The sequence below is a fragment of the Suncus etruscus genome, chromosome 4 (genome assembly GCF_024139225.1).
Source record: "Suncus etruscus isolate mSunEtr1 chromosome 4, mSunEtr1.pri.cur, whole genome shotgun sequence".
Lineage (NCBI taxonomy): Eukaryota > Metazoa > Chordata > Mammalia > Eulipotyphla > Soricidae > Suncus > Suncus etruscus.
In genome coordinates this window covers 123,792,810-123,809,300 of record NC_064851.1, presented here as the reverse complement: position 1 = coordinate 123,809,300, position 16,491 = coordinate 123,792,810, and the positions used below count along the sequence as shown (strand labels likewise).

The 16,491-nt window shown below is 36.2% G+C and overlaps 1 protein-coding gene across 5 annotated transcripts in view; it reads left to right on the top strand.

The window, feature by feature from the left end:
• Positions 1 to 16,491, top strand: part of SORBS2 (sorbin and SH3 domain containing 2) — a 193,153-nt gene that overhangs the window by 99,844 nt on the left and 76,818 nt on the right. For all 5 annotated transcript variants that reach the window (XM_049772329.1, XM_049772328.1, XM_049772330.1 and 2 more), the window contains one exon: positions 13,837 to 13,975. In XM_049772329.1, coding sequence (XP_049628286.1) covers positions 13,837 to 13,975 — 139 coding nt within the window. The remainder of the gene's footprint in view (positions 1 to 13,836; positions 13,976 to 16,491) is intronic.

Here is a 16,491-nt window from a genome sequence, read left to right as displayed (position 1 = left end):
TATGCTATCACTTTGGCACAGATCCCAAGTTTAAATCTAGATATCACAGAGTGCTCCTGAGCACCATATTTCTGGTGAACCCAAAATATCTTTGGTGTACCCAGAACTCTGGGCCTGAGCACTCCACTGGCCTCAGACATTCATTGTCTGTCTGAGTAGGTGGCCAGTTATCACTTGGAGTTGTTACTGAACTTCTGAGTAATGTTTGGGAACCCACTCTGTACTCCTCAAAAGAGCATAAAAAAAGAGGGGCCAGTGAGGTGGCGCTAGAGGTAAGGTGTCTGCCTTGCAAGCGCTAGCCAAGGAAGGACCGTGGTTCGATTCCCCAGCGTCCCATATGGTCCCCCCAAGCCAAGGGTAATTTCTGAGTGCTTAGCCAGGAGTAACCCCTGAGCATCAAACAGGTGTGGCCCAAAAAAAAAAAAAAACAAAAAAAAAAAAAAAAAGAGCATAAAAAAGATAATATTTGGTTATAATTTACTTTGATGAGAAACATTTGTCCTTTTTCAAGTAGCATTTATTCCTTTGTAGCTTATGATTTATTTTCACTAAAACTTAGTGAAAATTTATATTTCTTTAAATTTATTACTTCAGAAAGTGTATTAATCAATTAATTAATTGATACCTAGACTACTAGGAAGTAACTTTTTTTTTATATAAAATCTCTCATGGCAATATTCCATTGTTTTTTTTTTATCTGTTAAGAGAAATGTTTTCAGTTTCCCCACTTAATGATTAAGAGCATAGCTTTAAGGATAAACTATATTTCAGTCCAAATTTTATCTTGGACTATGTGATGAGGCAACTGTCTTAAATTCCCTGTAGATCAATAAAAAGAAATAGAAATATTATTGAATCCTCACTTTTTAAGTTGTTGTAGATATAGGAAGATAATAAATTACAACAAAACAAACCTAATATAAATAACTAGTAGTCATTATTTAAAGATACACAGAGCCAGGAGTAAACCCTGAACACAGCAGGGTTGTGGCCCCAAAATAAAGCCAATAGTATTTTCTATATTATTACTTTCTCTATTTTCCTATCTATAATATTCTAAAAGAATGTAATTTGTAACTTCATAAAAAATCAAGACATGATTGACCAATAACTACTCACCTAACATAAAAGAGAAACCTTAAGCTCAGATGATTAAAGAGATAAATAGGTATTTCATATCTCTGCTAAAATATCCTCACTGTACTCTCATGATATGCAAAATTTATTCCTTAAAGTATGTTTTAATTGAAGATTTCTTCCTAGAATCTGATAAAATAATAGTAACAACAACAATAGCTAAAAATACTGAAAGTTTTCTTATTGCAGGTGTTATTTCAAATAATTTTTATTTATTAATAACTTCCACAGTCCTATAAGTAGGGTACAAAATCAAGCTGGGACTCAAGGCAGGACTTTGTGAAACTTCCTGGAATATGTGGGAGGTAAAGGGAAGAGAAGAGTTGTTTGTTTTTGTTTTTTTGTTTTTTTTTTTGTTTTTTATGTCCTGCACAAGTTTTTGAATAAGTTTGAATTGTCTATATGGAAATATCAAGTATGAAGTTAGATAGATGAGTCTAGAGTTCAGATGAAAGATTTAGGTCAGAGATGTTTGTTAGCAGTTTCTTTTTCTTTCTTTTCTATTTTTTTTTTTTGTGGGGAGGGCACCCCCAGCATCTCTCAGGGGGGTTCTCATGGCTCTGCTCTGCACTCTGTAATCACTCCTGGCAGTTTCGGAAGACCATACGGAATGAAACGCCAGAGATTGAATCCAAGTTAGCTGCTTGTAAGGCAAATACCCTACCCGCTGTGCTTTCAATCAGGCCCTAAAGCAGCAATTTCTAAGCAGTGTTTTGAACCAGGAGACTGAATAAAATCACCAGTACATAAGTAAAGAGAAAAAGAGGCAAAAGAACTGGGCCCAAATAAGATCCTAAGAGTTAGAAAGGAAATAGCAAAGGAGGTGAAAATAGTCTTCAGTAAGGTAGTGGAAATGAAAGAAAATAGGATATCCTAAAAGCTTAGAGCGGGAAGTGCTTTAAAGAGAAGAAAAGAGGAAATTATTGTTGATGGTCACAGATTAGATGAAATAAGCTAATTTACCTAGATTTAGGGAAGAGAGTTTTTCCTGGAGTGGGCTGGAGACTGGGAGAAGAGCAATTAGATTGCTACGAACGTCACTCCTCTCCTCTCGCACTTCCATCTCCTGAGCTCATTTCCTTCATCTATAAAAAGAGAATGGCAGCTTTCAGTTCATGGCATTACTGGGAGCTTTGGTCAAGATACTGTAACGACCTTGGGCAGGTGCCTGCTATAAAGTCAAAAGTCATCTCTCAATATATGGTAGCTGTAGTTATTTTTCAGGGGTTACTCCTGGCTCTACACTCAGAAATCACTCCTGGCAGGTTCAGGGGGCCATATGGGATGCCGGGATTCAAACAACTGTCCTGCATGGAAGGTAGAACGCTTTATCTTACAAACACCCTACCTCCATGCTGTCTCTCTGATCCCAACAAGTCATACTTTACTAGGAAAAAGAAATATATTTTTTCAACAGTATTTTTTACACTGGCAGATAAAAGTTTTGTTTGTTGTTGTTGTTGTTGTTGTTTTATCCAACCAGGGTTTAATTCCAAGCTGACAGTGAGATTTCTTTTATAATTCCTTATCAGTTGGTGGTATAAGAGGATTACTGTTTTACCACATTTAAAAAAATTGTGGTGAGAATACTTAACATGAAATTTTAAGCTTCATGTACTATATTGTTAACTATAGGCACAGTATTGTGAGAGCAATCTCTAAAAGTCATCCACTGGTCAGATTGAAATGTCTAACCTAATGAACAAAACATTTCCCCCACTTTCTCTGCCTTGGGTAACCTTCTTTTAGCTCTCTGCTTTTATCCATTCTGACTTTTTATGTACCTCACACAACCAGAATTAGCCAAAGAGCTTTTGACCTTTTGAGAGAGGTTATTTCACTTTACCCAAAGCACTCCAGACACATCCTTGTCACCTCTGACAATATTTCCTTTTTAAGGCATAATATTCTGTTTGTTCTAGCTATCTTTCCTTTAATATTCTTTCATTGTTGGATGTTTGAAGCTATTTTCACATATTGATTACTGTGATATATTTTATTTTTAAATTTCTCTCTCCATGCAAAAGGCCTGTGTATAATATGGTGACTTTGGACTTAAAATACTTAGATTTTGCCTTTTGGAAAAATTGTCTTGGTAAATTCCAAGAATTGTAAGTTTATATTATAAACTAGATATATGCCTTATTATAGTGAACTATCCTCCCAATAAATTATCAAAACAAAAATAATTATCTACATTGAAAAATAAAAAGGAAAACTTTGGTGGTTAAAATTTTTTTGTACATATGGACCGGAGCGATGGTGCTGTGGTAGGGCTTTTGCCTTGTATTCGGCTGACCCAGGACGGACCACAGTTCAATCCCCTGCACCCCTTATGATCCCCTGAACCAAGATTTCTGAGTGCATAGCCAATAGTAACCCCTGAGCATCACTGGGTGTGGTCCAAAAACCAAAAAAAAAAATTTGTAGTACATATTTTCTCTTCTTTTATTAAAATCCGTCCATTATTTTGAGAAGAAAACTGTAGACTACTGTTGGAAATTTCATTTCTGTCCATTTTTGATTCTCTGGCATTTTGATTTATAAGTTGCATATGTGATGATTTACCTCCTAAAAGTTATGTGTGCTGAGAACTCGAAATAAAATATCTTCCTCTTCAGTTAGTATGACTTCAGATATCTTGCTGTTAAAAATGTCCACTTTGTAGAGCAATAGTACAACAGGTGAAGGCTGCTTGTCTTGCACCTGTTTCACAGTCAAACTGAGTTTAACCCGGACCATATCTGGTCTTCTTGACCTCACTAGGAATGATCCCTGAGTGCATAGCCGGGAATATGCCTTGAATACAGCTGGGTGTGTCTCAAAATAAATAAATAATAATCCCACCTTGTTAACAAAACCCAAACATATTACCTTGTTTTCTATACTATGTTTTGTACACTATATCAATGTGCTCAATTCTATGTAACCATTTTCAATCACCTATTGCCCAGGTCTTGAATAGGGACTACAAAGTTAATACCTCTAATAAAGGGATTTTTAACATTTTTATTATAGGACAACCATGTATCATTGAAATGCAGCCAGTAGTGGTAGGCCTTCAAAAGATAACTGAAAGACCAGTTATCAGCATTTCCCAAAATAGAATATACTGCCCCCTGGGGAGCACTGGAACAAAAATCAAGGATGGGGGTGCAGATACAGCTTTGGATACAAATTGTGGGGCTCTTGCTGTTTGTTCATTGACAGGTAGATGGTGGGGGGGGGCACTGAGGGATTCTTTTTCTGAAAAGGGAGCAGTATGCTAAATAAGTTTGGGAACCTCTGATTAACTAATGGGCAGGTCTCCAGGTGTAGCAAGGTTGAACACCAGTGGTCCACCACTTTGGTTATAACCGCCAGTTCGTGGACTGGTGTGCACACAGCTGTCATTGCTCAGGTATGGAAAGGTTGAAGAACGCTGTTCTAGTCTCTCTTCAGTCTTGGACGTCACTATTTTCTACTACTTTGCGAGTTAGCCCGTTTGTTTGTTTATCTTTGCTTTTGCCTGTAGATTTCTACAATGTTTTCTGGTTCCAGCTCTCCTCATCTGAGGTTCTAGGGTATACAGCAATCTAACTGAAGCATCCAGTTATCAAATGCTTGAAATTCCTAAGGGTTGTGTCTTGTTAGCCTGAATCAGTTCAGTTACTCCTTTCTTGCCTGTTCAATAATCAACTGCAATACCATGTCTTCATATCTGTTGTTTATACTCAGTGAAACAATCACCTATCTAAAGATGCTGATACCAATTCAGGCCACTTTTCACCTCTCCCTCTAGAGGGGCTTGATAAGAAGCCAGTTACCACCGAAGAAAGGATAAAATAAAATTCGTGGGGCCAGAGAGATAGCACAGCGGTGTTTGCCTTGTAAGCAGCCGACCCAAAACCTAAGGTGGCTGGTTCGAATCCCAGCGTCCCATATGGTCCCATGTGCCTGCCAGGGGCTATTTCTGAGCAGATAGCCAGGAGTAACCTCTGAGCACTGCCGGGTGTGGCCCAAAAACAAAAACAAAACAAAATCCATCATAACTTAGTAACCATCATAGAGTTTTTAGCCAGATTAATTATTTCGACATTGATTTTAATTGAAAATTTCAGATATTTTATTAAAGAACAAAATATATCAAATCCCTTTGCCTGATATTTAATGATAAAATACTGAGAAGTTGAAAGTATTTAAAATGATGTCATTTTAGCATCAAATACTTTATTATTATTTAAGATAATAACTGGTCAAGGGAAAATGGTCAAACAGTTAATCTCTAAACTGAAAATAAAATTTGAAACAAGGATATTTTGAAAATATTTGTTTTCTTTAAAAATTTAGGATATGGGTGCTAGAGTGATGATAGCACAACAGTAGGTTGTTTGCCTTGCACATGGCCAACCCAGGACAGACCTGGGTTCAATTCTCAGCATCCCATATGGTCCCCCGAGCCTGCCAGGAGCGATTTCTAAGCACAGAGCCAGGAGTGACCCCCGAGTGCCATCGGGTGTACCCTCCCCCCCAAAAAAAAATTCAGGATATACTTTTTGCCTTTTTAATATGGCTTGTAGCCCTGGTCATTATTTAAATTTTTGACAATTTTATTTATAACAATTCTATTTATATCAACTTTTTTCCATTTAAGATCACATTAAATTGTTATCTTGATTACTGAATTCTTATCTCTGCATTCAATCTTTCACCACATTCTTCATCCTAGAATTGAACCAGATTCTCTCTACCTTTGGAGAAGCCCACTTTTTCTCTTGAGCATGTTATTTGTTACTCTCTCTCTTTCTCTCTCTCATTCTTTCTTTCTTTCCCTTTCTTCAATACCTCTGAATAAAGTCTGTTTTTACTTAAAAAAATTTTATGACTTCTACAATCCCTTCCAGATGCCATCATTTTCTTTTATCAAACACTTGACTGGGTATAAAAACTGATTTACTATCTTGACCCTCAACAGGCACTTGAATTTTCAATGTCTACATGCAATATCATGTCTTCGTATCTGTTTACTCAAACCACTACTTTCCACTACTTGATCTAACGCTGCTGAATACCCTTACTCTTGCTTCCTTCAGGAGTTCAACCAGACTTAATTATCTTTTTCATCCATAGTTATTCAATGCTATTTTGAATAACTAAGGGCTCAGTCTCAGAATAGTTAGTGTTGGGATTAAACTGATCTTTCTGTTTTGTAGAGATCCATCATGTGTTTATAGTTCCTCCCTCCCTTAAAGCCAAACAATTAGGGAAAGTAACTGAGAAGTAACTTTACTTACAAGAAGATAGTGAGCTTCGCGACCTGTATTCAAACACTTTAGCCAAATTTGGAAGATGAGACACAAAACAATTCCGATGATTTTCCTGCAGATTATCTCTTGCTTCTTGTTTTAATTCAGTTTTTTCTACATCAAAGTTAGTCCAGATTGACAGATACTCACTTCTTCTTCCTGCTTTCACAAGTTTCTGCCTGTTTTACATCTTTCTCCAGGAAACATGTATAAGTGATTTTTCTCTCCTCTGATTTCTCAGAAAGTATTTCATTAATGTGATCAGGAATGAGTAAAAAGAGAACCCAAAATAGCTTTAGAGTTACTTTAATTATCACACAAGACTGTTGAATTTTTTTTTTTTTGCCCTGCCCCGCTCCCACTCTGTTGTTGAATTTTTTTTTAACTTTTAGTTTGTTTGTTTGGGGCCATACCCAGAGGTGTTCAGGGGTTACTCCTGGCTCTGCGCTCAGAAATAACTCCTGGCAGGCTCAGGGGATCAATCATATGAGATCCATATGAGATTGAACCTGGGTCGGCTATGGACTAGGCAAACACCCTACTTGCTGTGCTACCGCTCTGGACCCTAGACTGTTGAATTTTTTGGGCTTTAAACATTAGAAATTTTAAGCTTGACAACACCTGCTGAGAGACATTTGGTTTATCACACACACACACACACACACACACACACACACACACACACACACACACACTTTTTAAGCCAGAATCAGAGCTGGAAGGATACTACAGGAGTTAGTATTACTTGCCTCATATATTTAATAGGCTGGGGTTTTACCTTGGGCACTACATATGAGCCCCTAAGCACTGCCAGGAGTGATCTCTGAGCACAGAACAAGAAGTAAGCTCTGAGCACAAAAGTTGTGGCAAACCCTCCACCCCACCTGAAATGTCAAATGTGATTATATCAGGGGGCCAGATATATCAGGGAGCTATAGCACAGCTGGTAGGACATTTGCCTTGCACAAGATTAACCTGAGTTTGATCCCTGGCATCCTATATCCCCTGATGTCAGGAATGATTTCTGAGCACAAAACCAGGAGTAATTTCTGGCCACTGCCAGGTGTGACAAAAAAAAAAAAAAAGAGGAAGGCACTTGCCTTGTGCAGAACTGCCCTAAATTCAATGACCCCCAGAACCATCTATGGTACTTAGGCATCACCAGGAGTGAAATGTTCTGCTTTCTGTAGCACTCTCTCTGAAAGAATAAATGCATAAAAATTATTCTAAGACACAACTACACAAAATAAGCTAATCCAATTGCCTATGACAATGGTGACTTTCTTAAGTAGTCTATTCTTTAACTTTTAACATTTATTTCAAGTCCAAAAGATATGAAATAACCAATCCTTAGAGGATTTCATCTACTCGATTTGGTAAATCATGTCTTTTGTGTAGATAACTCAAGTTATTTTGTTTAATTTATTTTTAAATAGAAATTCAAACAGACTTTTTACTGAACATAAGCAAAACTAAGAGTAGATTTGGGTCATATGTAAACTTCTTTAGCAAAATTGCATTATTATGAGAAATATATTGACACAATCTAACTGAATCAAGGTTACCTTATTTAAACTGGTAGCAAAATTCTATCATTGAAGTGAAATTATTTTTGTAATATTTTAGCTTTGTCCCAATAAAACTGCAATTGTTATAAAATTTTTCTGTAAAATGTACATGCTTGTTAAAGCATTTTACTTTCTAAATAACTTTAAGATTTAACTCAATTAACTATAGGGATCTTAATGTCATATAAAAATTTTTTTTTCACTTCTCAAGCACAAGGGAGTACCTTAGGGCTGAAGAAATGGTATGGTGAGTAGGGCATTTGAACATATCTGACCTGGCTTTGATTCCTAGCACCACATTTAGTTCCCAGTGCACTGCAAAGAGAAATCCCTAAGTGCAGAGCCAGGAATACATCCTGAGCACAGCTAGGTATGCCCCTCAAACAAAACAAACAAACAAACAAAACAAAAGTTGGTATGTTTAGAGCAGGGAATATGTTTCAGCAATAGATTACATGCCTCATGCATGTCAAGCCCTGGATTTAATCCTCAATACTACAAAAAATATATAAAATAGTATGCTTAAGCATCAATAATGCTATTACATAAAAGTATAGGGGGCAAATCTATGCAGATTGGTTATTTTGATGTATTTTAGGATATATTTTTAACACGTAAGAACCCTAAAGTTTATGCACAATGACTTCTATAAAAAGTATGTATGTGTGTATATTTTTATGTACATGTTTGTACATTATTTTCCTAAGAGGAATACCAGTAGCTTTCATCTGATTTCACAGTTTCACACTTTAAAAAGAATTGCTTTAAAAAAATCTGCCAAAAGCATTGTTTCTATACCGTGGGTTTTGTTAAAGCTTCCAATTAAAGGGGCCGGGTGGTGGCGCTAGAGGTAAGGTGCCTGCCTTACCTGCGCTAGCCTTGGACGGACCGCGGTTCGATCCCCCGGCATCCCATATGGTCCCCCAAGCCAGGAGCGACTTCTGAGCGTCACCGGGTGTGGCCCAAAAACCAAAAACCAAAAACAAAAAACAAAAAAAAAAGCTTCCAATTAAAATCTATGGGGGGGGGAGATACAAATTTTTATAACATCAACAGTCTCTATGGCATCAGCTATGATGAAAATGAGGGGCCAAGAATATCAGATGTTCCTTCTAACCCTTGACTATGCAGGATTCCTAAGTTTATATAGTTCTCTTCCATTGTTCCTCATCCTTACATAGATATGATTCTGGCTTATTCTCTCTTATAACTGGCACCACACCAAACACTAAAATAGAATAAAATGCCTCTACTCTGGAAGGATAGGATAAGAAAAAATATTTTTGTCACCTACTCATAAACAACCACTCCACCTATCGGGTTTTTCCTATTTATGTATGTAATCTTGATTTTTAGAAACTTTTCTTTCTCCTGTTTCTTTCTCTTTTACCTTAGATTTAAGATAAATAGTTATTCTAATCCACTATGTTATTACTAACCATCCTTAGAGGCTGTGCTTTTTCATTTCATGTTTTCACACATAGGCACCTCTATGAACACTGATAGAATATTTTAAATTTCCGTTTACTTTCCTATCTCATAGTGAACACAAATAGATTCACTACATGGAAAGGACACAAAATCTCCATTAAACAAAATCTCCACTAAACAAACTTTGTTGTTTAGTTTGACCAACCCTTAAATTTATTTTAAAGGACTTAAAGCAAATGCATTTATGCTCTTTTGAGAGGAGGGCAGGCAGCACAGTCTATGACAAGACTTTTCGAGACAGAAAAATAAAACAACAATGTAAACTGCTAGCTGTAGACAACAGCTACCATGTCACAATCACCAGTAGGGAAGATAGTTTCTGAGGAGTAAACTCTATGGTATCATCTTTCTCTAGCCCCCAAATTATAATGCAGTGCTGTGTGAAAATTGGTTTGTTTTCCCAAAATCACTTGCTGGATTTGCTTCTTTCACATTTTCCTGCTTTCTTCTGAACCACATGATTAGGAATTAATCCTTCCAACTGTACTTCCTTCAAGGGCTTGCAAGTGCAACTGTTGATGTGCCTTCTCTGCTGCGTTTCGCACAAATCAAGAGAGTTGTTTCTGATTACTTGATAACGTCCATCTCTTTTTATTTTTTCCTCAAACTCAGCTTGGAAACCAGAACTTATCTGCCAATGTGCTGGAGGTAAATGCTTCACAGACACACAGACAAACCACCCCAGAAGCCTCTTCTTCTCCTCGCCCTCCTTCTGTTGTACCCTTTAGACGAAGCCCTTTCCTGTGCTCCCTCCCTCCACCTGCTGTCTGGAGGCCTTCACACCTGCACAGACACCCCAGCCCTTCACACTGTCTCTGTAAATCCCCTCTCTTGGCTCCTGGGAGCACTACCACCTCAGACTCGCCCCCTCCAGACTCATCCCAGGGCCAGCACTCCTCCCTCTCCTCAAGCGAGTCCTCCCTAACCCTCCCTGATGAGCTGCAGATTGCTGACTCTGACACTACTGACCGTTCTGAAACACCTCCCCCCACCTTGGGTCAGAGGTCTGCTGTGACAGATGGCACCACCTTAATCGCCCCTGCTGCCATGCATGTAATTATCTTTCCTTCCTTTCCTCCATCATCTTTTAGAGACAGATCTCCAATGGCTGAAAGGACTGATTGCTTGTCTGGCATCTCAATTTGCTGTGGAGCATTTTGATTGAAAAAGGTGTTGATTAGGAAACTGACTCTCTATAGTAGGTCAGAGAAATCCATTACACTCCTGCTCCTCATAAACCAACTTCAGACTGAAAAAAATAATGCCATAATAGTTTATTCATTCATTTTTAGATAGAGTCACTTCTATTTAGATTGTACTGCTCTATGGAATGAGTTGGATGGCAATTGGCCTTAAAAGGTTATCTTAGATGTTTAGATCAGTATAATATTAAGTGAATTTGAAGGAAACAGAATCTCAAATTGTTCAAAAATTTTAACCCACCATTAAATCCTGGTAGCTAATGCCCTACTGCAAGATTTCACATGCCCAAGCCCTGGGAAGGAGTTTGCATGTCCTTCTCACCTATGCAATTACTACTGCATGCTGCTAAGTCTTCTTACTCTCCTTTCACTGACAGTTATGTCTTTTGAAACTATTTTTTTTCAAGAGTATATGATTGTAAACTATCAATCTATATTGCATAAATCTATCTTTATGATTTGGAGGGAATTATTTTTTGAACCATTACAATATAAAAAATCATAAACTCATTAAAGGGTTAATATCATAGGTATTAATGTAGCAGATAAATATTTTCTAGTATATTATTTACCAATGTCTCAATGGAAAGCTATCTCTAGGGGCCGGAGAGATAGCATGGAGGTAAGGCGTTTGCTTTTCATGCAGAAGGTCATCAGTTCAAATCCCGGCATCCCATATGGTCCCCCGTGCCTGCCAGGAGCAATTTCTGAGCATAAATCCAGGAATAACCCCTGAGCACTGCCGGGTGTGACCCCCCCCCAACAAAAAACACACACACACACAAAAAGAAAGCTATCTCTAATATATGATTAATAGATGAAAATGCTTCTAAATAATATGGTATTGATTTTTAATTATAAAAATTATCTAGATAATAGTTTCTATTTGAAAGATATGTGATTTAAACCAAATAAAAGAGTGGTTTCCCTAAAATTGCATTGATAATAAAATTTCTGATGAGCACCATCACAGAATTTTAGTTGTACTACATAGGTTTATGTAGATTCAACTTTATAAATCCAAAAATCTTGTACATGAAGAAATATGATATTTTTAAATGATGCATGCTTTTAAGATATAACCATAGAAGACAAAAGATACTTTTTAGAATTCTTATTAAATACATAATGATTAATGATAACTGATTAAGTGATTAAATACTTAATAATTAAATACATTGGCAGTATTTAGTAATCAATCAGTGCTTGGCTATAAGGCTTAGCATTGAAATATTCCATTTGGCAACTGGCTACAGAAGGAGGCCTCACTTGGCAGGGTTCCCACTTTTTAAGAGTCTTCCCCTTCCTCAAATCCAGGAACTTGGCAAGTCTTGACCTTTATGGTCTACTACACTTTAAAGAGTTCTTAACTTTTAGAAACCCAAAGAATTCTTAGCATCTTTATCCAAAATATAAGTTAATTGTTGGTTTATATGTATACTAACCTATTTAACTTTCTGTTTTTGTCACTCTTGGATTCTGAAATTTTTTGTGGGCACAACAAGAGCTAACTGTAACTGAAATTAAGTTCAAGTAGCACTTTGAATGTCACATAGGTTCTTAATAAGATGATTTTCCTGTAGATTAGTTTACTATAACAACAAAGTACTTACAAAAATTTGAATGGTATTATTTTATTATCAAACCCTAATAGATTGACCTTGACAAAGAGTAAATCTATTTGCATTGTTTATTTTAAACAATATTACTGAAAATACAGAAAGGCTTCAGGGCAATATACCAAAGTTTAGTATAAAATCCAACCAAACTTGATATGAGCAAGTGACAAAAATATTCTCATATAAGGTCCAAAAGAGCTCTGAAGCCTTTGAGTAGGCCAGAGCCATACAGTTATTTGAATAGCAATGCTCTTCATCAAGAAGGTTCTTAAGCCTTTTTTTTTTTTAATTTTTTTTTTATTTTGTTTGACACAAAATTGATTTCTTTAACAGCTTGGAGAATTCCTTAGTAAGCATAGCCATTGTAATGAAATGCTTATTGACTTTAGAAGAGATGTAGTATAGTTATAAAGCAATTAATTAGATTTATTCTAGTCATTGGAAAACATCTGCTTTAAAGTAAAAATTATGGAAATGTGCAGATCATTTGCCATTTATCTTTCAAGCCTATGGAACTGGCTTGCTTTATTTTTAAATTTATTTCTAAATAGAGGATGGCTACAGACTATGGTTCTTTATCTGTGTTCTGTGTGTATTTGTGTGTATTCAACTCCACAATATTTCAACTAAATGTTTGTACTAATGTTTTATCTCATTTGCTTGCATGATATAATTACAATGCTCAGTGCTGTGTTGTAGATAGGCCCGCTGAAGTAGAATGTTCAGCCTCTAGGAACTAAGCGGATTCAATTTGAGATTTATTCATTAGCTATGTATGCTATTGTTTACATTTTTGGTACCTAGTTCCCTGATATGAAATATGTCTGTAGCTATAAAAGGAGTATATGTAGGATCATATCCAAAAACAAGCTTGAAACACTTCTGGAGATCTAAGACTCCTCTAAAACAATGTCAAATATACATTGTTTAAAAAAATATATAGAAGAGAAATTATGGAGAAGCCTGTGGTTTTTAATTGTCTTTCTGATGTTTTACCAAGTATTTGATTCTTCTGGAATAAACTGCTTCATGATATAGAAATCACAACAATTGTGTTTCTTATGTTACTCACCATTTCCTAGAACATTTATTCCCAAGGGGATATCCTGACAAAATCTGAGGGCCAATCCCTTTTCCTCTTGTCAAAGAACATTCATTTTGAATACCACAAGCTGAGCAATGTTCTGACTATTTTAGTCATGATTTGAAAAAGCAAATTCAGCCTCCACATTTATTTTGAAATTATTACTATAGTTATCTTTTGACATCATCATGGACAGAATGACATGCTCATTGGTCAGAAAATTCTGTTTTTCCTAATCACATTCTGTGCCCTTTGACTTAAGAGTGTTATTTTCATAAAAAAAATGTGGAGAAGACACTAAAAATTATAATTCTTGATACCAGTTTTCAAAGTAACTGAAAATTGGCAACTGACTATTGCCATGTGAATGGAAGTCTTTTATTGTCACCTAATGGAATGCTGTTTACCAGGAATTATTTGTATTGACAGATGTGTTTGCACATTTCTCAGGGCCAGATTACAGTGAATGGAAACTCAGGAGGTGCTGTGAGTCCAATGAGTTACTATCAACGGCCATTTTCTCCTTCAGCTTACTCACTCCCAGGCTCACTCAATTCAAGCATTATCATGCAACATGGCCGTTCACTTGGTAAGTCTTTGGCAATAATGATTTTCTTGACAATTTTAATACATTAAGTATAAACTAAATGGTAGAATAGCAAAGCATCAAGGTGATTTTTCCAGAACATTTCACATATTATCTTTGAAAAAGAATTTGGGCGAAGGATTCAACTTTCCTCTTGAAGAAAATAGCTCTTTGAAGATGTCTGCATTGATCACTTAGTCTGAAGAAGGCTGTTAAATATTGGAGTGAGGGAGAGAACCAAAGAGAAGGTGGTCAATCAGAAAAAAAGAGATTCACTGCACAAAAGCACTTTCACATCATGCATTTTAAAAAATAAATGTCCTAGGTTTGAGGTCACTAGTTGTGATCAATTGAAGTTTCATAGTAGAAAATTCTTTGGGTATATTGATGGAATTGTTGAATCACTTAAAAGACCTTAAGAGAGAAAAACTGCCTTAAAAATCATTCTCATTACCTACTATTCAAACTAAAGCCAGAATATCAGCAGTTATAAGTTATTTTGAGTGATGATGCTATAACTTTGTATAGTCCAACAATCTTTGGAAATTAAAATTAGATGGGAGAAAGGGAAGCAAGAGGTGACCTAGAAATAACATAGGACATAGGTGGAAGTTCTTATGTACTTTGGCAGTGATGAGGTATGCAATTGTACATCATGAAATAAATGTTAATAAACATGGTACTTTAATTCAATAATAATAAAAATATAAAAGTGGAAAATTATTATGGTCTAAAAATAATTAGATGAAAGATACAACTTTCTAGAAAAAATACATGAACATATGTACATTTATATTTATTTTTAAAGTGCTCATGAAATTTTAAAGTCTCCTGCAGAAGAAAACTGTTACATAATGATAGAACCATTTTATGTAGCCAAATATAACAGGATGATTACACATAATACAATAAATACATTTTCTAAATGTAAAGAGAAAATTGAAAAACAGACCAAAGCAACAAACCCCCATTTTTTTGTTTTGTTTTGTTTTTGTTTTTGTTTTTGGGCCACACCCGGTAATGCTCAGGGCTGGCTCATAGCTCCTGGCTATGCGCTCAGAAGTTGCTCCTGGCTTGGGGGACCATATGGGACGCACCATACGGGGGATCGAACCACGGTCTGTCCAAGACTAGCGCAGGCAAGGCAGGCACCTTACCTCTACCGCCACCGCCCGGTCCCACAACCCCCCATCTTAACTCAAACTGGAGAAGTTTCCATGGGATAGTAAAGATAGTAACGAGATTAAAACACTTATTTTGTATAAGGTAAATCCTAGGTTCAATACCTGGTATTAAAATTGGTCCCCGGGGCATCAGGAATGGTCCCTGAGCAAAGAACCAGGAGTTCCCTTGAGTACAGCCAGTTGTGACCCCAAAACCCCCAATCAAATTTCCATAGCAAGAAACTAGAAGGCCTTTAAGGCAACAGAAAGAAGGAGGAAGGAGAGTACAGGATGACCACAGCTCAGTTCTTTGAAAGATGAGAGAGCACTTGATTCTCTGATCACAAAATGGTATCCAGGAAAAAGGAACTGAAACTTAAGACTTTAAGCCATTTTCTCACTGACAGCAGTCAACAGCCCCACTTCCCCAGTACTGTTTGATGTCGGAAGAACTGAGAGAACAGGATACTATTCATTTACTCAGGAACATTTTAAGTCAACATTCAGAATGTGCATGGGGATACTCAACTTCTGTAATTAACGAAGTCTTTTTAACTATACTACCTCAATGGAGCCAGGAGACTTATTAAGGAAAATTCTAAATTTACCTATTGCTTTCTTGAAAGCTGCTCCTGGGATTATCTGTGAATCTTATAATGATGTCCTTTTAGAATAGAAAAATGAACTTCCTGTGGCCAAAATGTTATTATGCAATGAGTCTATAATTATACTTTTATGATACCTGGATTTTCATGAAGCTATGCATGCACATACATGTATAGTAAAACCATACAAATGATGCTAATTGTAACATTTCCCCCAAATCATTATCAAATCTGACTCTTTATACCCATTTTCTGATAATAAGCATAAGTTGTTCCTCCCACCTGCCAAACAAAATATAAATACTGAAATGTGGATGGACTTTTATATTAAATCATTAGCAATGGGTAGATTTACATATAAAGTACACTACATGGAAAGAAATTCCCTATATAAACATTGGACAATTTTCAATTGGGCCACACTGACTTAGAACCTGAGGAGAGTAAGCAGTCTAGTGCATCTAAGAGAAAGTTTATATTTAATTGAGGACTAAAGACTAGAAAAATGAAAACAGATGAGCCATATAAGAGAATAATAAAATTAAAGACTAAATTGTAAAATTGTATTATATATGCCATAAGTTCATAAAATAAGAACCATATGTGAATACAGAATTATGACACTATTTGATTAGACTGGAAATTTGTACATATATTTGTTACTCAAAAATATGTGCTGTTGAATAAAAAAATTATCATTATGGTTACCCACTCATATACATTTTGGAACTAAATGAAAATGTCTCATATA